Here is a 24,056-nt window from a genome sequence, read left to right as displayed (position 1 = left end):
TAAAAAAGGATATATATATATATATATATATGTACGATGTATATTCTTCTTTGTTTTAGGAAGTTTTTGGAAAAAATCTCATCAAGATTATGTCTAGCTTCATTTATGGCTATCATGTATTGATATATAGAGATTCAAAACCTTTGAATTGATGTATTTTGATCCTGCCAAAGTTGATTCAATACATGATGTTTTAGGAAGTTGATTCAATACAGAATAGATCAATAGAGCTTAAGAGAGTTGAATCAACTGGCAGGATCAAAATAATGAGAATTAGACTCAAAACCTTTGAATTGATGTATTTTGATCCTGCCAGTTGATTCAACTCTCGTAAGCTCTATTGATCTATTCTGTATTGAACTAACAAGAACAGATCCAAAGTTGCAGTTTAATAATTAACTGATCCAGTCTAATTCCGGCAACGCGTACAAACTTTAATGGAATGTAGGAACGATAAAGGTATGCAAATCACTACTCTGATTATAACAAACAGCACCTGTCAGGTTTAGCGTGAAAGCTTACATCTTTTTTTTTTTTTACAGATGAAAGCTTATATCGAATGATAAGAATTTAAAAACTATATTTTCCTGAGTTCTATCTCTCCTGTCTTTGTTTGATGATGGAAAACTTGCATTGCTCAACTCTTAATAAAGTTGATTTATCTCTTTTTCTTAATTTGTTTTCTTCTATTTATCCTTGCTCTGGCATCATATTCTGTCCACTTTACCAAATCTTCAAAAAGAGATTCTTAGATACTTAAAATATGATACATTTTAAAATGAGGTAAATTTTATTGTCAAATATGATAAAATAACTTGAAGAAACAGATTCAGTTTGTGGATTAGATACTATATATATTTTGATTGAATTATTGTGCTACTTTTGTAATAATGATCACAATACATACCACTTCATAGTGGAGGTTTTGGAGGTTCTGTATTCGAGTCAAACCAAAGCCTGCTCTGCCAGACTTTCCGGGATATATTCTTGATCAAAAGATTCCTAAATACATATAAATTAAAATATTAAGAAACAGGAAAGAGGAATCAATTTATCCTAAACTGAGTTACATTTATTCTTACATCATTTAATAATTTTATATTAAATAATTTTATAATTTCATCTAAAATCAAGCCTTAACTTCCTATATAATATGACTCACAAAATTCTAGATTAATCCAAATTTATTTAATACTGCATTTAAGTTATATACGAATTAATGAAATATACAGATTGTTTTTTATTTTCCGTGAAAAAAAACCTTCTTATTTTTATTTATTTTTGCCAAGATTTAACAGAAATAATTTAAATAAAATTAAATGGCCAATTTAGTCTATTAAATTGTTTTTCGCGCTGTCATCGTAGTCCTTATATTTAATGAATTCGGAAAAGTCGTCGAATATATAATCCAAGTCTCTAAATTTAATTATTTATTATTATTTTGTCCCATAACATATATTTTAATACTATCACTTAAGTCATAATGCATGTAATTTTGAACTAAAATGAGTAACAAATTATAATTTTGAAAAACTTTCTTAAATTTTAGAGATTAAATTAGTTATTTACTCTTTAAATAATATAATTATTATTTAATATTTAGATAAATAAAAAATATTTTATATAAAATTATAATAATTTAAAAATAATATAAATTGATATTTCCTATAAAAAATAGAGCAGCCAAACCAATTCTTAGTGTTTTTTTTTCTTGTTTATACAAAAACAACAATAAAAAAGAAAAATTGAAGACTTTATGAAAATTATTATCCAAACCCCCCACCCCCCAATACTGTGTTGCGGCTCTGTGCTGACCTTAGTGGGTTAAACGAATTCTGGGCAAAATCCTTTATGAATATCACCCATTGCAATTGGGTTGATCGTGGAGTCATTTTCATGGGTAAAAAAAACGCATTCAAAAATAGCGAGTGTCAAATGATTTTGACATGTTTCGTTTAGTCGTCTCTGTCTTGTCATCCACTTGATGATGCAACAGTCTCCAGCACTAACAAAACTTGTCTTCTTCAACTTATTTTCTTCATCAACGTTATTCCATAATAATTTCTATGCTCTTATTCTCTGTTCCTTCTACTTATATAAAGTGAGTAAATTGGATTATACGAGTGAGTAAAATCACCCCGTTCTAATTTTTAAAACTGATTTATTTTAGTATTTTTATTTTTTAACTATTGTTTTATAGTAATTAAAACTGAATATTGTCTATAAAATTAAAAATTAACATTTTTTTAAAATTTATTAATCTCAAGAGTAAAAATGCATGAGAATAATGATTTAATTTATTCGACATAAATTACTTTCTCCTTGCCTAACTTTTTTTTTTTTTTGCAAGATTATGAAAGCGAATATGGAATTCTCTTCTATGCGATAAGAGAATAGAATATAACATGACCCCCAATAATTAAGTTCATTTTTGGTTGAATAAAAGGACAATCTACGCTGAGTGGAAGGAGATTTGTGAAGAAAGAGACCCACTAAACTTCCATACCAATAAAATCAATCTATTGAAACCATTTTATATGCATGATAATAATATTATTACTATTGTAATTGTCATAATCAATCAAACCCCCCAAGTGGATTACATAATGGTGGAGAATGAAAGCTAAAAGCAATCTAGAGCATTAATTTCCATCCACTAACATGCTATCAGAAGCAGCCAAGAAGACCATCAATCATATTTAATTTAAAAAGCTAAAATATCATCTCAGAATGAAATTAAAATTGATGAAAAAGTAGTTATAGAGAACAAGCAACGTGACTGATTTCAGAATCTTCAAAGAAATTATTATTACGTAGTAACAAATACTAATTGGCATGGCATGTTCATCTTATTACGTGCCAAAATGTGTCTCTTCGCTCTAAAACCCAAAAGAGATCTTAACCCTATAGTGTTTGGAAGATGTTGCTTATTATTTGGGTGTGGATCATATATATCCACATTCATAAAATAACTGCACATGATGTTGTCCCTTTAAATAATGTATATAACATTTTAGGTGAAAAAGCTGTTAAACAATGATTTCAATGGTTAGATTATAAATTGCATGAATTCATCAATTTATAAAAACCGTGATCATGATGAATCTGTCGGCTATTACAGGACTATCAAACGCGGTGACATTGCTACAGAGACATATGAAATTACATCACGTGACATTCACGTGGAGGCGGTAGCATGTCCTTAATGTATATCTTACCGTTTTTGAAAACCATATTCTGATGTAGAAGTTTATGCAAAGAATATCTATCTCTGCAGTATGCTATACACTTGATGAGATGGATGAGAATCACTTATCACTTAGGCGTGTGATTTGACTCCAAGCTAAAGTAGAGCATAAAGGAGAGAATTGGAGATAAAGATTGATTTGTTATGATAATCGATTAATCATCGTATTTTATAATCACCTCAATTATTTAATTGAAAAAATAAAGATTGTATCTAATCTTTTTTTTTATTTTAAAAGTAGATTGTATCTAATCTAAACCTAAATAAATATACATTTAGACGACGTTTAGTAAATGTGTTTGAATAAAAATAATTCATAACATATTAGTTCTATTCCATGACATTTTAAAAAATTAAATAAAATGACACTTGTGGTTACAGAATAACATTTTAGTTTCAGTAAGCAACTGAATTAAAAAAGATAAAATAAAATTACAGAATTGTTCTATTTTACTCTGTCCTAATAACAAAAGTTATATTTTTTTTATCAACACAAAAGTTATCTTAATCATTATAAATATCATTGTTTGATTTTAATTGTATTATATTTTGAGTTTAGTTTTCTTTAATTTTTATTGGAATGGTTTGTTAATTAATATATAGTTCAGATATTATATCAAATCTCTTAAGCTATGATGTGATATATAAACATATTCTTAAGTTAAATTTATTATATGAAGTTCATTGAATGTAGTTTTTTTTTATATCATGAAGTTCATGTAAAAAAAAAACCTGATGAACTTCATGATTTTTGATCTAAAACATATGAATTTCATGATTGATACTAGGATTCATTTTCTTTTTTTCTCTTGTTCTCCAGTCCTGTTCTCTCTCTCTCTCCCGTCAACAAATGTAACAAATCAAACCCTGCTCGTGTTTCTTTGTACGTTACCGACCGTATCACCAATCTTTGAAACAGATTCAACCCTCAAGAGTGACAGTGACACTAAAACCTTTAATTAACCCAGTCATCAAGAGGGGTTTTAGTTATTTATCTTAATTCGAAGTATTTTCCCATCTGAGAGCCAAGGAGTAATTCCCATATATATATATATATATATGTACACCATATTGGTGGGCCGGGGAATTCAATATATGTAAAGATTTGATGAGTCATTCTTGATTCTTCTTCTACGTGGTTGATTATGTTCCGTATGGATGTTCCCGTGCTTTGCGCTGCATAAATATAAACCCGAAAAGAAAAAAATTAATAGACACTCAAATACTATTACATAACTACAGAGATAGAGAGATAGAGATAAAAAAGAGAAAAAATTATAGATATCATAAGTATTATGGTATAATAGAAAGAGAGAAATAAAAAAAATGTCTAATTGTATAACAGGTGTTGGGATTTTTTTTATAAAGGCTAATATTATTCGATAATTTATTAATATTTTTAGTAAAAAAACTGAATTTACAATTCTTTTTCTTCTTTTTTTTCTCTAGTTAACCTTATAACTACGGACTCTACCCTAAATGGTATACAAAAGCAAATGTTCCAAAATGGGCCTTTAAATATGAAAGTCTATAGTCTATACCTCAATCAAGTAGTAGACTACAGTGATGGCTTCCAACAAGGTAAGCAAGACAAGACTTTGTGCGTCCTGTCCAACGTTACAGTGTATTCATTATTCGAAGAATGAAAATTGAGGTACTCAAATCTTTTCAGTTTTGGCAACAGACAGCCAGTCGGCAAGACAAAAAACATAGCTGGCTGACAAATAATCTATATACTATAGATCTTGAAATAATTATAATTATTATCTTTAATATTACTTCATCAAAATTAATTAAGAAAAGAGATCGGTATATACTTCACATATCGCTGCATATATAGTGATTTATGTATAATGAGATGACTAGATGGAAAGACTCTCCCCCCACTCAGCGAATACTTTTTCTAAAGGCACAATAATAAATATAGAGAGCTTACAATTTCATTCTCATGAGTGATAATTTTTCTTAAATTAGTCTTTGAAAATTGGTGTTTCGGAGTTGGCCTTAAGAAGGTCTATAGCTAATCTGGATGAAATTGGTTTAACAAGTAGATTTTAGTATCTCTTGAATTAAGATCAATCTCGTATTTGATTAAGGTACATCATACTATCCCTAAGATTGTTAATTAAAGTAGCACCAACATATCATTTTATTTCAAAAAACTTACCAAAATATGAGCAACATATAATAAAGTCTCATTATCCACATATTACTTACAGCAAAAGACTTTGGGTACTTTTTAACTATCAATCCTACCAAATCACAATCATTTAAGAGTGAGTTTGGTGTTCTGGATATAATGTAATATAATAAAATATAAAAATGAAATAACAACCTAATGAGATAATAACAATAATGTATTGACCATAATCATGATAAACAATAATAATAATAACGATGAAGATAATTAATAATACAATAAGGTGATAATTGTGATATGGTAATGATTGATGACAATAAAATTAAGGGTGGTGAGAGAGAACCATTATTTTATTAATTACTTTTTACCTCAACTTTTCTTTCATATAAAAAATACATTGCATTGATAAGATAATTAAGATAGACATATATTAGCAAATCATGTTTTATTGGTGCATCAAACATATGTATGATTACAATAAAATTATATTATATTCTGTCCACCATTAAAGACTCTCAAATTTTAACTTATCTTTGGAAAACTATTTGGTTTAAGTAGCATTTTTTCCAAATCCAATCCTCCTTAAGTTCATATCCATAAATAGCAATGATACTCTCCCTAAGGTAACCATTCTTAATTTTAACCACCCAAATTACCATTTGAAGCATTTATTAACTTAAGAATTTGAGTCTAGGTTGAATATAGTTGTCGAAGTGAAGGTTGAATATAAGTGTCAAAAGTAAGTCAACTTAATTTTTTAAACTGACTCATCACAAGTTGAGAAAAAAGTGAGTACTCAACTCAATCTAATTTACTTTTTTGATGAAAAAAAAAACAACGACTTGTTCTCAACCTACGGTAGGTTGGTCGATTAAACAAATTAAAAAAAAACATTTTAAATCTAGAAAATGCAAATACAATTTTGGAAATTTTTTAAAAATGAAAAGAAAGGAAGAAAAAACAAACTATTATTAGCTAAGCCAAAAATTATAATAGTTTATCATCACCAATCTTAATAACATCATCTTTTAAGAAATGGCTTTAATTGAGTGATTTAAAAAACCAAAAATGAAATACAAGTTAAGTAAATTTGAGGGATTAAAATGATTTTTTCAAAATCTTTTTTAAAAATCGTATTAAAAAATGATCTTTTTAAAAATCGGTACCAAAAGTGAATTCTTCTAAATTTTAGGAACTAAAAATATAATTAAGGAAAAAGTTATGTATAAATTTACAGTACAAAAATGATTTTAGTTAAGTTTGTGAATTTATTCTCTTATATTATCTTTGTTTATCTTGTTTTTTTTTTCTTTCTCGGTGGACTTATCTTCATTTATCTCATCCTTAGCAAAGGCATCAATTTTTGGGGATGTTTGTTTCACAAATTTGATTATATTTCTGAAAATAATATTTTTGGATATGTTATTTCCATCAAAGATGTTTGGTACATATTTCTAATTCATGTGAATGTTTTTGAATTTATTTTAATATAAAAATAAAAATATTGAATAAATAAATGAGGTTGAATAAGAAAAAAATGAGAAATTATTTAAACATTTCCATGAAAATGTAAGATTTCAACTCCTTTACATGATAATAGAAAAATGGAGAAACATGTACAATATTATTTTCTAGAAAATGAGTTATGTTTCAAAATATTTATTTTTTGATTACCTTCTAATAAACAAATATGAGAATATATATTTACACTTCTATAATTTTTTGAAATCTAATAATATTATATGAAACAAATTGAAACTTAAATTATCAATCCTATGAAGAGTTAAAAAAAAAGAAAAAAAAAAGCTAGTCATTTGATGATGCCCGAATTTTGCTCCTTGCTTCTCTGCCATTAGATTAATGGATAAGAAAAGACGGGATTAGGTTGAAGACGTACGTGCTCTGGTCTTATAGTCTTATCCCTTGAAAGAATACTTCACTCCACGTACTATATAGAGATTATATAAGCACATAACATTAATCAATCAAGAACAAAGCTCCTGAAGAGAAGAATATTACAGTGGTCCAGAAAGATCGATAAAGGTGATGAAAATAAAAAGCCTTGTACTAAAGTATAGGGTCAGGGTCAGGGATGACATTTTGCTCACGTGGAGGCTCCATGTTCATGGCTAGCCTAGCTAGTCTAAAAGGATTATGCATGTTTCGGTTGTCCCAGTCATGACCCTCCAAATCCACTTAATTCTTTGTAATCTGATCTTGTACTCTAGTGTCTAGAAATCATACTAAATTTTGATTAATTTAGGTCAAATCAAGAAACTTATTTAAGAAAATAAAACTTAAGATTTAAGATTTTATTTCAAATTATAAAATTTCTTATTACTTTTTTACGAGGAAACATTTCTGTGTTACTTGAACGTACTAACATACGCATTGATAATTAATCTAATTATTCAAGGACAGCCTGGTTTAATTTGTTTTTAGTGAGTATAATAATTTGGTTTTAATTATAAGGATTGCTCAACTCTTAAATTGGATATGTTAAGTACATAATTCTTTCTTTTTCTTTTTTCCAATTAGCATCTATAAAGGATGTATAGCTCAATTGCTTACTCTATGATATATTTTTTTTTTATTCCTATGAATAAAAAAAAATAGTTTGGATGTTTTTTTTTCTCTTTTTTTTTCTTTTTATGTGTTCACATTTAAAAGTAAAATTTGTTTATATTTTTTTAGTTTTTAGAAGTTTAAGGTAATATTAATTATTATTTTTAATTATATATCTTTATATTTTTACGAAATAAAAGCATAATAATGGTCATATGAAAGTTAAGAAATTAATATAAATAAAAATGTTAATTATATTTCATAATTTATATATTATACTTCTAAGTTAACATATAAAAATAAAGGGAGGTGCAAGTTTATTGACTAGGTTCACTTATGAAATGTTATATATTTATTGGATGTAAATATGAATTAGAGTTTTACCAACAAGGTTCATAATAGTTGGCGATTGATTGGGTTCCTTAAACATACTAATAGAGATTTGATTTTTGATTATGTGTATGAAATTTTTTTGTTAAAAGAGATAAAATTCATTTTAGTAATATGTGCGTTTTGAGGATTAGTTTCATAATTTTAGGTTATGAAAAACCTTATTTCCAGAAAGAAAGAAAGAAAACTAGTGTTTTATTGCTTAATTTTTATATCTATATATGCAAGTTTCATTAGCTATGAGTCAATATAAATGAATAGAAAAAAAAATTTGGGAGGCATAAATGAATAGAATTAATAACGTCTATTTCTTAATAATTCAAAAAAATATTATTGGAAAATTTTAAATATGATAGAGAATAAAAAACATTATATATACAAGTGTATGCTTAATACATTAAATTATTTAAAAAATTAATAAAAATTTGCTTTTCAAACCAACACGAAGTAGTAGTTCTATTTTTTCAGATTTGTTTGAAATTAGTAGGGGCAATTCTCCATCCGAATAAATGAAATAATGATTGGCTTATTCAAAATTTGAGAGACATGAATAACCAATGAAAAGAACAAAAAAATAGAAAACTTTCGAAGAAGTACGAAATACAGGCGACAGCACTTGTGGTCCAGTCAAAGTGCATATAGAAAGAAGGAAAGAAGATGATAGAATTTGACGAACAAGTTGATGAGTGATTCAAATATTAACTGACGTTGCCACTCACACTCCACTACTTCAATCGTACATCCATGATACCTCTGTTTTTGGCATTGGAAGGAGCAACTTCTACTTTTTCTATTCCTAAGTCAGCAGCTATGATATGACTACATATCTTCTTCTGTGAGACTCACTGGCTCTTGGACTGAACCAGGGGCCTTTATAAGTGTATTTATAGAATTACTTTATTGAGGTTTTATTTTATTATATAATTATTTAAATTAAGAATTAAAATATTTTATTCAAATTATAAAAGTAATGTATGACCATTTTTTTTAAAAAAATAATTTATTTTTATAATAAAGTGTACTGAAATAAGCTTATGAACCAGCGAATTTCAATCACAAGTATGCATGTATCATGAGGCATGTAAGCAGCTTATTCTCAAGGAACTAATTAATACAGTATACATTTTAAGCAGTCAATGCAATTGGATTCTCTCCCCAGAAGAATAATTGGTCATTGCTCACATTCTCTCACTTTTTTAACTAATGGTGTACTCCCTCTCTCTCCGTGTATGTATATGAAAAAGATCATCTTTTTTATCTTAGCTTTAAATATAAATAAATTTAATTAATTTTATCTCTATAAAATAATATAATTCTTAAAATATCTTTTATATTGTGAGGATATTAATTAGACCAAAAACATTTAGATTATTGAAATACATTCTCTAAATCGGTCAAGTATTTAATTATATTGAATTCTTGAATGTCATTATTACTTTATCCTTTCAGGAGGAAGATTTATGATGATATAGATACTCGATCACATCGAATATCTAAATATTGTTATCTCATTCTTTAATACTTCTCTTGTATTAGTATTAAATATTCAGTTATGTCGAATACTTGACTACTATTATCTTATTATTTACCATTTATCTCTCTTATACTAGTATATATTAGGTACTCAATAGCCAAGTACTATTATCCTCTAAGTATTACTCTCTTATGTTATAATTACAACCCATAGCTATCAAAACATCACCTTCACATATCTATATCTAAAGACTCTTTTAGTTACCTTGCACTAGGTAGGTTCTGAAAAGATTGTAAGAACATTTTGTAACATCAAAATGTTAAAAAAAAAACCTTTTATGTTTTTTCTTAAATATTTACCGTATAAATAAATAATGTAAAAAATTAAAATGTCATTTCTGTATTTCAGGAAAAATGCAATCGAACTACCAACTCTAAGAAATACTAACTTTGGTGAGTGGAAGAACGGCGACGAGGAATTTTATGATCAAAGCAAAAAGGAAAAGCATTAGCTTGTAGTCTGGTACAAGAGGTGGGCTAGCTAGTCCTATCAAAAGCAATTGATGCTTTAGAAAGATAAGTCATATATATATATATATATATATATATATATATATATATATATATCAACGACAAAAATAATGAAGTTTTTATGTATATTAACTAAGTGTCAAATGATTTTTAATTCATTTCAAATTTTGTAAATATAACTTTCATTATAAACACTTTTACTCAAACGGTAGATTTTAGAATAAATTTATTTAGTAAAAAGTTATTAAAGCTAACCAAGAGTGATTTGATTTGTATATTAGCGTAAGACGATCATTTCTCAAAAGTTATTTAGGTAAAGTATACAAAAAATTTTAAAATTTGAGGTAAGTTACGTTAGATTACTTTGTTGGAGCAAAATTTAACAAAAAACATAAAACCAGAGAATAAAAAATATAATTAAGCCTTTAATTTTTTTACATTTTCTTTGATTTAATTCAAGTTATCCAATCATGCCAATTGTAAAATTAGGATTTGGTCAAATTTAGACAACTATTTTGTAACTCAAATAAAAAATAGGCTTTGTGGGTTTGACTTATAGAAAACAAGCTTGAATTGGATCGAATAGCTTATGGATCAGTTTATTTAAACTTATAAAAAGTTATTTAAAAAAATATTTTTTTAAGCCATAGATGAGGTTTGCTTTTAAAAAAATAAATCAAAATACTGTTTTAAAAAGTAATTTAGATAAACATATATAAAAAAGATAGAAAACTGCTTATTTTATAATAAAAAAATATTTATTTTTAAAAAATAAACTTACAAACGGATCCTAGCTATATCAATTCTAACGGCTTTAATGTATTTTGTTAAAAATTACTTTTCAAAAGAATATCTTTTTATGTGAAAAAAAAGTACTTAAAACATTTTAAGATGTTTGGGTAAATTTTTTTAGAATCAAAATTAGAAAAAAAAAAAATTTCTTATTTTGAGATGTTATCTAGACATGCTTAACCAAATAATTACATGGATAGAAGAGAGGGAAATCAGATTAAGAACACGAAAAAAGTGGTTTCAAATAGGAGAGAAAAGACTGTCACTCTGTATGTACACAAAGCCCATGATAATAAAATAAAGAAATTAGATTAAAAACACACAAAAAATACAAAACAAAAAAAAAACAGTTTCAAATGGAAGATACAAGACTGCCACTCTGTATGAACACGAAGTCCATACCAATACGATAAAGAAATTAGATTAAAAAAAAAAAAAAAAGCAGTATCTAATGGAAGAGACAAAACTGTCACTCTATATATACACGAAACTCAAGCTAATCAGAGAGAAGAATCATATTTACAAACACACAAAAAAAATATTATAAATTGAACGACAAAACTGTCACTTTGTACATGAACGAATGCCACCTCAATTCAGTAGCATGATACAAAAATCTACTAGCCTTGGAGTGGTCGTTTAAACTAATGAGTAGACGACGAATTAAAATCCAATTGGCTTTTTAATATATAAATGTTTAATATAATCCTTATCAACAAAAATATTTAATTATTTATGATGTATTTTTAAAAAATATTATTATATTAAACAATTGTGTTAAATAAAAATTGTTTAATTATTATTGAGTCATTGTTATCTATTTTACATTTTTAATGTTTAAAAAAGTTACTTTTTTTTCTTTCTAAACAAACATGCTACTTTAGAAGTGTTTTTAAGGTTCTTTATTGTAATTTTGTGAAAAAAAAATCAAAATAATCATATTCAAATAAGTTTAAAACAGACTTTTATTTAAAAAAAATTTCTATGATTGCAACTAATAAACACATATTAGTACTGGCATAATATAAAAATTTCTGAAAGATAAATCTTTTTTTATAAATAATTTTTTAAGCACAAACAAATCACTCAAATATGTAACTGTTAATGACTCAAATAAGCAACTATTAATACTATTCTGTAACACATATCACCACTACAAAAATTACCTCTCGAATAGTGTGTATTTTGTCCGATATGAGGTAAGAGGGGACAATAATCCTTTATTAAAGCTAAATACCCTCAATCTTTCATCTGTTTTGTTTTATTAATTTGGTGTGCAAGGAAGTCTTCTAGAATGAAGAGGCTCCTCTACAATTTTTCGATGTCTTCTATACTTCATGTGGATTTTAATTGTTTTTCATCTAAAAACAAACTCAATGTAAATAAAAATAAACAGAAGTCCTTATCATTACAAGGAAAAACTATAGGCTCATGTCCAATATGTTATATGTGACTTACTAATTCAATGCACAATTATAGTTTTATAAACAATTAAAATGGTGCTAATTAATAATATTTTCATTAACAGTGCAGCTCTATTTATGCCAAGGCAAAAAAGGGGCGAAAAGAAAAGGAAAGACAACATGCAATGCGCAGGTTGGAAAAGATGGGGAAGTTATGGGAGTCCATATGAATATGACAAAGGTGGCTAGCTGTGTCAATAAATGGTAAAGAAAAATATCCTCTATAGTTCAAGCTCATAATATTAGAAAAACTACATCACCTTAAGACATAAAGCTAAGGTAAAATATTGAAAACAAGGGGACCACCTCCTTTTTGTAGTGGACGCAAAATGACCATTAAGGTATTCCTATTTTTTTTTATTATTATTATTAATAAAAAAAATGCATTTTCATGAAAGAAAGTTTAGGCAACTTGAGTTCATCATGATCATAATAGACTTAAAGACTCATCCAGCACTTATAAAAGTATTTACACATTAAGTCGACCAAAGACATATGTAAGACCTGAGGTTAGTTGGAACAAATTATTTTAAAAAAATAAATCTAACATAAAAAGAGGAAATGATTCAAATACATAAAATATAAAATTTTAAGATAAATAATCATAATTTTATTAAAATAAATAGATGTATTTTGTTTATTCTTGTATGAAAATAATAAGTTAAGAGGTTTAAACATATAAAATTAGAAATACAAAATATAATTTTTTTAAAAAAATACATATAAATTTATTAAAATAAAGAGGTGCCTTTGTCCACCTTGAAAGAAACTAGATCTATTATTATGGGCAACAAAAATGAAACTCACATCATTGTTACTAGGAAAATAAATACTGATACTACATATTTATGCTCAAGTGGAGACTTTACAGTGGAGTGGGACCATGCTGAGAATTTGTGAAGATAAAACATGGATAAAATTATTAGCCACGATTTGATTTTATTAGTTGTTTCACGTTTTGTGTAGCAGCATGCGTCTTCTGCTCGAGTACCTTAGCTGGTGGGTCTTGGCAGGTATGATGTTTGGTTTGGTCTTTTTTAACAACATCTTCTCACAGTCACAGAGACAGAGAGACAGACACAACAGACACGTTCACACTAATAACATAACTGATAATTAGCCCCTTATCAGTTAAAGCTAAATAGAACCTCAAAATCGACAAAAGACGTGGTTCATGTCTTCATGTTATCTGACTTTTTTCCATCTCTCTCTCTCTCTTCCATGCTTCTTTCCCATTACATAACTCTTTCTCTCTCTCTGTGATCTTATCTCCTTTTAATTATTCACTCACCCCTTTACACTGGTTGATGCAAAAAAACATGGTACCCTCTATTGTTGGTTGTTGCTGACACTCTTCATAGTCGCAAAGTAGGTGACTAGCAGTAGCATGTGAGTGAAGGAGCCTGCAGTTTTTTTTTATCGTACTGTACTATGTTTGTTATGTAAGTGCCTCTTTTTCACCCATCTCATCACCTAAAGATTTGTTTTTGGCTATGCACTTTCTTTTAATTCTTCCATGCATTTTAAGCCAATCCTTCTGCTGCTTTTTTTTTTCCTTCACTCTCTTCTTTTTTTGTTTCACTTTTGTTTAATTATTGTGCTGCTTTTCCTTTTATTGTGTTTTGGAGTTTCATGGAGCTCCACTTTGGCTTGCAAGAAATTACAAGGTCATGTTGTTAATGTTGAGGATTTTGTGTCTTTTGTTTTTGTGGTAATTTGAAACCGTTTTTGAGATGGGTAATTATAGTATTGTCAGCTTAGTGACGAAAGAGAAGGATTAAGCCAGCTAGTTGAGTATCAAAATTTAGATCTATGATTTAAGGAGCAACGGAAAGCCTCTGATTTGATGTTTAAAGCATCTGTTTTCTGTAATTTGTATTGCTTAGTGATTTTTGTAACTCTTAATTACTGTTTTTCATCTTCTTTTCTGCTATAACCATTCTAGACCATAGTTAATTACCTTCTTTAATTTATGAGTGTCTGTAATCTTTTAATTACCTGTTTGATTTCCATGATTTGGAGCTGTTTTTGTGTGGTTAGTTAGTCTATTATAAGAAAATCTATCTTTTTAGTGAGTATATCATGTCAATTGATAACACATGTTGTAATTATGTGGTTAATCTCTGGATATAATTTACTTCTATGAAAGCATGGAAGAGATAAAATTTTCAAATTTATGGAGATAACTCCATCTGATTAATCCGTAACTTCTGTTAAACCTATCTGATATAAACAATACATTTTTCAATCTTAATTTTATCATGGAGCAACTGCTAGAAACTTCTTGACATGACCCTTTTCATCTCGGTATATTTTTAAAAATATAATCTGCTTTTGCCAGCAGATAAAGGGTTTATGTCTGTAAAATCTGGCATGGTACTCTACCTTAAGACTCGTGATATGAGAATGACAATTCTGCAATTTACTAATGATGAAAGACAGAATAGTTATAGTTCACAACAACCGACAATGCAAAATGCTACTTTTATGCTTTTGCTTAATTTAGTGCATCATAGAGGCAACTTAAATTAGCAAAAAGGGAGGAAAACATGAAGTGGGAATCTACAGTGTCTGGAAGCAATGGAGTGTACTGTGCTATGATCAACTAAATAGCCCTTGGAGTTGTCTTATTCACGCTCTTAAATAAATAAATAAATAAAAATGTTAAAATGGTGCTCAACATCAAGAGACTAGCCAGATTCTACTAATTAGAAAAAAAATATGAAATGCATTACATAATAATAGTCATTTAAGTATATGATAAGGAACATAAGGTACACTTTGCATTCAAGTCTCGTGTGTGATAAGGTCCATAAGGTACATTTTGCATTTAAGTCTTGTCTTGTATACAACATATGCTTCTTTTCTGTTGTATTGTTGTTATGAAAAGCTTAAAAATTATGAAATAAAAAAGTCATTATAATTCTTCATAGGTAGAATCTGATTGTGTATTCCCCCAACCCCTCAATTTGCTTACTTTTTTTAAATTGCTTTGTCATAGATGCATGAATTAACATCTGGACTCATTTAAGGACCCTGTTTTTTAGGGGAAGAACCAAATTTTGTTTGTTGTAACTTAAGTTTCCAATTCCCTAGCAAGATAGGTTACTGCTAATATGATAGTTTGAAGGTCATTTCCTCTTTTTGGTAAATATAATTAATTTTTACCCCAAGCATAATTATTTCCTTTCCTTAAGTAGTTTAGGTGAGTATTTGTGTTCATGCCGGTTGTAGATCAAAGTTATTTTTCCAGAAAAAAGTTTTCAGTGAAAAGTTTTATCCATATTGGTTTTCCATAGAGAATTAAACTATATCCGTTTTTTTTTCGACAAATGCTACTTTGTTAGCTGTTAGTTTTTGTTAATGCTTGCTTAGTTGGCTTGCAACAGTGGCCTATAACATTGGTGGACAGGAGAAAACAATTAACTAGCATGAGTAACTGATAATTGGTGAGTTTCTTGAGTTAGTGTGTGTTCAACCAACTAATGGTGATTGTTAGTTAGTAGCACAGTATGTGGGTAAGGTGGCAATGCATAGCATAATTCTTGAAATTTTTCTGTAAAATAGGGTCTGCAACAAGAAGCAATTATATTTGTCTGCAAAGTGCTTCTTTATTTATTGGATAATTTCCTTTGACCAGAACTCCAGAAGTTTCCTTAGACAGTCACTTCTGGTGAAATAAATGTGTTCTTACACTCAGCTTTCACTTTTATTAGTGTTGGGCCTACACAAGTTTCTGTGTGTAAGGTGAGGTATTATAACAGTAGAAGGGATAAGTCATAAGTTAAAGAGGTTCAAAATTGAAAGGCAGATTCAATTTGGAAGAAAATCTTGAAATGGAACTATTCATCACCTGGTGTGTCTGAGGCTATCAGGTTAAAAAAAATGAACTTAAAAAGCAAATGAGTTAATCTAGTATTGCAATACATCGGCTAGTTAGTTTCTTTATAATAGTATCACATGTAATACGATTTCCGTCTTTTGAATTTCTTTAATAGAGGTAATGGCCCTCTTTAATTTATGAAGAACTGGTTAGTAAGCAGAAACGATCATCTATCAAAGATGGTTCATGTCTGCTATAAGAAGTATAAGCTTGTGTATGCTTGTAATCCTTAACAAGAATTCTTTTGGTTTAGTCTTTCCTATTTAACCTTCATTCGGCAATGTTTGTTTCTATTACTTCTATATATATTACATGTCTTCTCCTTATTCTCATATCCTAGTATTTTTTATATTTACTTCCCAAGTTCCCTTTATCATATTGTTATATCCTCTTTTGCAAAGTTCTTTTCTGCTATAAGTTTGCTGTTTCATATATTGTTATATCCTCTGGTAGTCTGGTTCATAACGAAGAAACATACTTAGGTTTGTCCTCTGGGAATTCTTTTAGAATAAAAGTAAAAAAGTATTCTGCATTAACCAAATGTTTTGGATTCAAAGGGACTGTGTGAACAACTGTATAACTGACATTTAGAAAAATACATGTGGTAGGATTGTTTTATGGTATGAATTTCTATTCTCTTGTGCTTTATTCACTTTCTATTATCCATGATTTTTAAGTCTATGAAAGCGGATAATTGTTAGATAACAAGAAATTTGGCAACTTTTTTTTTGGGTGAGATGTTGTTCGGAAAAGCACTACTGTAAGTGAAACTGTTACATGTGAATGTGATTATGATTTCTTTGAGATTTTCATGCTTCATACACCGAGCCTGCATCTTGATGAAATTCAAATATGCCAATTATTACTTGTGCAGTTTTGCTCAAGGCTTGAGCTATGATAACTCTCTGTATTCTCTCTGTTTGAAGCACTTGAGTAACATGACTCGCATTATGTTGACCATGTAAACATCTCAAAATGTATCTGATTTCCTTAGTCTTGTGGAAGGAATGTTCCACAGAAGTATCATCAGTAATATAGAAATCCTAATATCTTTTTATGTTCCTGCAATGTTATTTTTTATTTTATTGATATAAGACTAGTGTATATGTTTTGCTCACATGATGGAATCCATGCAGTTACTTCTCCTGTATATGATCCATGCAGTTAATGCTTGAATTTGTTCCATTTTGCATGGTTAATCAAAATTCCCAACTTTACATAGCAAATAATGTATTTAATCAAAATGTAGGTAATGGTATCATGGTAAGCTGACCAAAGTGACGGATTTGTTCCATCACTGCCTTCAGGGAAAGAAGTTAACTCATAGCAGGTCCATACAAACATGATGACTCCAAACTTGAACTTGGAACCTGAAAATCATTCAGAAGGCAGCAGCCAAGTGGCTTCAAATGTATCCTTTCATGAAGCATCTCATGATCTTAAAAAGGGCAGCACCACCACTTCCTCCTGTCTCACAAAGGATGAAACTGATCCAGGTTCTATTACCCTTGACTTGACACTCAACTTTAATTCCGGTGATGGCGAGTTGAAAGGCTCAAGTGATGCTAGCAGTGAAGTTGGAGCTGAAGCTCCTGCTTCAGCATCAGCAACTCCAAGGGTTTTTTCTTGTAACTACTGCAGGAGGAAGTTCTATAGCTCTCAGGCATTAGGTGGTCATCAAAATGCTCACAAAAGGGAGAGGACAATGGCTAAGCGTGCAATGCGAATGGGGATGTTCACTGAGAGGTATACAAGCTTGGCATCTCTACCTCTTCATGGTTCACCTTTCAGGTCTCTTGGCCTTGAAGCTCATTCTGCAATGCACCGAAGACACGTGCCGTCCTCCGCGGCAGCACTGAGGGCTCCTGATATGAGAGCTGCTGCAAAATTTGAGAGAAACCAATTTGGATCACTGGTTTTCGTGGAAGATGATGATGTTGGATTCTTTTGGCCTGGCAGTTTCAGACAGGTAGACCAACAAGGAGCTGGTGTTAATGTAGGACATGCTCAAAGTTCAAATGCTAGTTTAATTCCAATGGTGCCTCCTCCACCACAAGCTTCTACATCTCCTGATCTCACATTGAAGCTTTAAGTTTAAGGCTTAAGAATGATGATACATACACAAGCAAAGGCCTCACAAAGTAATAAATAAGTGGCTAAGAACTGACTCATCCATTGCTTTGCATTCAGCCAAAATTTTCTCAACCACTCATTTTCATTGTGAGGGATTTAATTATCAGAGTTTTTATGTGTGTATGTATCACTTCTCTTGAGATTTTTTAGTCTTTGATTTCATTCTCTTCAGACATGAAATTATTAATTAATAGGGCGTGCATTGTACAGTGAGATGTGTATTTCCAATGGCGATTTTAGCTTATTTTAATCTCACATGTTATTAATGGTTTCCTCTCATATGTATTTTACTTCGTTATTCATGAACCATGATACAGCGTTCAGGATAATGGACTAATGTTTTATATCTAAAAAAATGTGTTTGTGATGCACTGTTTGACGGAAACATGAGGTATGAATGTGATTCAATTAGCAATAATTGGTGGATTTTTCTTGCAGGAGTTCGAATCTAAATGGAAATTCCTATGATTAAGCTCACGTTGTCACATGTTCAAGTGAGGAATTGATTTCTCAACTCACCTCGTTAAAAACTAAAAAGATTATAGTTTACAGAGATTGTTTGAAAATAACATTTTCTAGTTTGTCACATAATCCTCTGGGGACATCAGATTTAAGCCAAAGATAGAAGAATAAAATCTGCAAGGTGATAACTAATAGTAATAGCTTTTTAATTAAGCACCCCAAAAAGGAATCAGGTAAGTCGTATAAATTCTACCTTTAAAAAGTAGATTTACGGAATATAAAGCTTTGAAAGCAAGCACATATAATTTAATCCTCAACGAAATGTTCATGCAGTGTATGTGTTGGCTTGTGGTAAACAATCGTGAACGTTATATTACAACTACGAATATATTTTTTTCGTCTATGTTGACTTTATGTGTTATGTTTTGTTTCTTCGGCTTGAAGTTGTTGTGAAGTCATGCCAATTGAAAGTGAGCATCTTAAGCATCATTTTGATATAAAGTTTCACAAGAAACCAAGTTAAATTAATGAATTTCTGATTACGTTCTTTAGTTACACCTTACTTTATTATGGAAGCTTAAAGCCTAGTGGATAAGCTACAATATATTATGGAGTATATATATATTTAAGAGTAGCACGTGATTTTTCTTTTGGTCAACTTGCGCATGAGTTTACTGGTGTAAAAGTAGGGAAGAAGATGGGCTTAAAGCCTAGTGGATCGGCTACAATAAAAACCAGATGGAGCTTAAACAATTGGGCTTTGACCCTTATTTGTTTCCTTTTTTATTTCCCCTTTTTTTTCTCATTTTTCTAAAATTACGGAATCAACTATGGAACACAAAAAAAGTCAATTGAATTAACACACTGTTTGATTGAAAGATGCTAGGAGCACAGATAAGAGAGGAAGGGTTAAAAAAATAAACTTAGAGCATCTCCAACCATGAATCTTCACTTTAATCCTTAAATTACTTTTTTGAGACCCGCATTACCGCATCAGCCTTTAGAACTTTGTTAACATTTTGTACTGGGAAATATCCAAGTCTCACATCGACTGGCTCATTCCTTGGAGTGTCAACTTATATATGTGTTGGACAACTTCACTTAATGCCAATTGATTTTAAATTGAAATCTAACATTTTACTTCAACCATGAACCTTCACTTCATATCAGTGGTTAGTCGAGAAGGATTGATCAATCACCTACCACTAAGTTGGCATACGAGTAAGAGGGTACACAAAATCTCAACCTAAGACTCAAACTTGAAGGCACAAAGAATAAAGAAAAGTCACACCTTGTACAATGAGAAGGATACACAAAGGCACAAAAATCAATGTACAACCAGTAGAGTACAATTTTGTATTATAAAAATATGACATTAAGGACAGATAAGTGTTTAAAATACACACTCACTTTTCTTTCTCTTATACTTCTTTTTCACTTTTATCAATCTAAAACACCTTCAAAATCTACTCATTCTCTTTTGTCTCTTACTTCTTTCTACTCTGTTTTTTCCAATCAAAATCTCTAATTATTCAGACGAAGCATTAACTCATCCTAAACAGATACCCCAATAGAAAAAAAAAATCTAAAATAAAAAGAATAGAACGCCATAGGTTGGGTGTGTCTTTTATTCATAGGCCGGAAATAGGGGCCTTTGCTGTTGACATATACTTGATCCTGAATTGGACTGGACCTGGGACTGGGTCATGGATGAGGTGTATTGAACCTAGTATGTGGCCATAATGCTTCGTTTTCTGAATGGCTTTGGTCAAATATGCCAATGCATTAATGTAAGAATTTTATGTTTATTAATTAATCAAAATGAAATGTTCGAAGGTAAAAAGAATTGTATAATTATAATCGAAAAAGAAATTGTATAATTAAATCAAATTAACATTCATTTGATTTTGAAGGAAATGAGAACATTCAGGAAATCTACTTATTTACCTTTTACCCTCTTTCATTTACATTTTTCTTTCCTAATTAAAAAAAGTATAGATATATACACTGTCAAACTTATTATACTATTCAGTAAAAAAAATATTATACTATTAATTAAATAAATAAAGATTTAAATATATATAATTTGCAAAGTAGTTATGGAAATGTTGACTTACTACTGACAATATTTACTCCTGTTTTGACTTGATTTGATTACTCTTTTTTCTTGTGTACATATAATTGGTTAGCACTATATATAGATTTGAATCTTCACTTTTGAATAGGAGTTATATTCTTTCTTATTAAATCATATGTCATACAACGAGTATTTACTTTTACTTGTTATTTATTTATTTTATTTCTTTCAATCACCTTGCTTAAATTTATTTTCAGTTTTTAATTTTGAATCTTAATATACTATATCAAATTAAAAATATCTTTCTAATCTATATAAATTAAATCTTAAAATTATGATAACATTAAGGAATCTTAATTTCAATTTTTTTTTAAGTTTTGATAGATTATATAAATATAGATAATTTATCTTGATTCAATGATTTATTTTAATAATTTCCTTTTCAATTTCAGAAGTCTCATTTATTTAATTTATTATTATACAATAAAATAAAATATTTAGTATCAAAATATAACATCTATTATTTTTAATTTATTTTAATTAAAAATGCTTATACAGTATTCTGTAAACTTGCTATTCGGCTATAAAATAGATAAATAAACTTGCTATTCAATGTACAAATTGACCTCTATAATATCATGTCTGATCACTTTTGACAAAAAAAAAATTTTTTTGAAGAGAAAAGTCTAAGTATCCTCTTTCTACTTTAAAAAAAAAAAAATCCTCTTTTGAATTTGACCTGAATACATTTACCCTTTACAAAAATTGGAAGGAAAATGAGGAGAGAGAAAAAAGGGGAGCATTTTCACTTTGGGAACATTGACTTTATGTTTGTGGTGCATTAAATGAATCGCCGTGTGGTATATTTATGGGGAATTTATTGTGTTATTATTTTGCCATTTGGGTCCATCCATCCACCTGAGTTTGCATACACATTTGACATTTTCGAAACGAAAGGAAGCAACGTGCCATTTTCCGTTCATCTCGTGCGTTAAATAAGAGATTGCTAGGAAGATAGCTTCTCATACGCGTTCAATTTGATTTTGTATTAATCATATAAAGAACCTTCTAACTGCTTGGCCGGTCAATCGAATAGTTTCACTACCCGATATTTTTATAGTGGAATCAATCGTGGCTCAATAACTGCTACGCTTATTTATAAATAAAGAGAAGAGAAATGTTTGAGTAACATCCTCAAATACATTTTTTTTGTCACATTTTCTTTCATTGATTCACCTCATTTTATTTTTTTAATGAGTTACTTGTTCACTGATTTAGGTTATGACACTTTAATTTTTTATTTTATTTTACTATTTTTATTAAAAAGAAGACAAAACTAAGTTATCATTCAGTATTAGACTAATTAACACTTAAGATTCTTATTGAGACATCAAAGTCTTTTTTGCATGTATCTCACTTCTTGCTTCAACTTGGAGTGGACATTAGATATAGAACAAAGGAGATTGACTTAACAAATAACTTGTTGAGAAATATATATATATATATATATATATATATATATATATATACATATATATAATGGATTAAATTATTCTAAAAATAACTTTAAAAGAGTTACTTTTAGTTTTCATTATTTTTTTTGAATCTAATGATTCTAAGAATAACTATTTCTCATTGTTAGATTTCAAAAAAATAAAATGTAAGAATAAAGAGTGTCCTTTTTAAAATTATTCTTACAATAACTTATTCTATTTCCCAATGGACCATAATTATATTATAGTCTAGTTTTTTATATTATTGATGTAAAATGTTTACTAGTTTTGTTTGTGACCAATTTTAGTCAAGAAACTTGGTTAGTTGTTTTTAGTAAAAAAAATTCTCTTAATCATTTTTTTCATCCACAAAACTTAAATTAAAATTTCCTTTTAAGTAATCCGAACTCAATTTCACTCCAACCATGTTAATAATTAACTATATATTTATAAAAACCTTTGTAAAAAAATCTTGTGTTAATTTTATCATGAAATAAAAAATATATATAACAAAAAATATACATGTAGTTTCTTAATTAAATTTAGTATTATTTTCTTATTAGAATTAAAGCTTAATTTCAGTACGTGCTAAGGTAGGCTTAGTAGTGAGAGATATTACTACTAAGAGATTTGAGTAATATGTATGAAATTATAAATTACAAATTCAATGTGACTATTGTATAAAAAAACAAGTTTGTATTAAAAGGTCACATAGATTATCAATATAAAATTTTAATTCTAATTGGAAAAAAAGTGCACATGTAAGAATTTTTTATCCATAAGAGTTAAAGATAAATATAACAAAAAATTTATAATAATTTACACATATTATTTAGCCAACTAAGTTAAATCCTCTTAATACTTATATCTAAGTGTTATTCCACTTGTATAGATATTTTAAGTTTTTATTATTATTATTAGAATTGAGATTTAGTTATATTTGACATTAATATAGATAGATTATTTTTTTTCTTATATTAGGATAAGAGGAAGTAATCAAAATATTGGCTGACTTGGTGGGAGCGGAGAATTACACCTCCTAGTTACATATATATATATATATATATATATATATATATATATATATATATATATATATATATATATATATATATATATATGTTTTTTATTTATGTAAGTTAGTGTTTTTTTATTTTTTTGGTGTCTGTAAGTTTTTTTTTTAATTTTGATTCATGTAAGATATTTTGTTTATTTTTAGTCTCTATAAATTTATTTTTTTTATTTTGATTTCTATAATTAGTAATTTATGAGAATTTAGATAGAAAAATTAAAAACTTACAATAATTAAAAATAAACAGAAAAAACTTACCGGAATAAAAATTTAAAAAATAGTTTCAGAAAAACTAAAACTAAAAAATTAAACTTACATGAATAAAAAATAAATAA

The 24,056-nt window shown here is 28.4% G+C and overlaps 1 protein-coding gene across 3 annotated transcripts; it reads left to right on the top strand.

Annotated features, from left to right (window-relative positions):
• Positions 1-13,515: 13,515 nt before the first annotated feature.
• Positions 13,516-18,988, top strand: LOC114412749 (zinc finger protein 4-like). Of its 3 annotated transcripts, none has more exons than XM_028376775.1 (2): positions 13,516-13,614; positions 17,734-18,988. In XM_028376775.1, exon 2 carries the CDS (start codon positions 17,827-17,829, stop codon positions 18,574-18,576), a length of 750 nt encoding a protein of 249 aa, XP_028232576.1. In that variant the 5' UTR covers positions 13,516-13,614; positions 17,734-17,826; the 3' UTR covers positions 18,577-18,988. The 3 variants fall into 3 exon arrangements, with proteins under 3 accessions (XP_028232576.1, XP_028232573.1, XP_028232575.1); XM_028376772.1 differs by having other exon boundaries at positions 13,603-14,043; XM_028376774.1 differs by lacking the exon at positions 13,516-13,614 and adding an exon at positions 13,626-13,990.
• The last annotated feature ends 5,068 nt before the right edge of the window (positions 18,989-24,056 follow it).

This window comes from Glycine soja, chromosome 5 (genome assembly GCF_004193775.1).
Source record: "Glycine soja cultivar W05 chromosome 5, ASM419377v2, whole genome shotgun sequence".
NCBI classification, from domain to species: Eukaryota; Viridiplantae; Streptophyta; class Magnoliopsida; order Fabales; family Fabaceae; genus Glycine; species Glycine soja.
The sequence above is the reverse complement of the archived record's forward strand: the minus strand, read 5'-3'. Positions and strand labels throughout refer to the sequence as shown.

What these genes read in the sequence shown, in the direction of transcription:
- LOC114412749 (XM_028376775.1), top strand. Translation starts at nt 17,827, where the DNA reads ATGATGACTCCAAACTTGAACTTGGAACCTGAAAATCATTCAGAAGGC.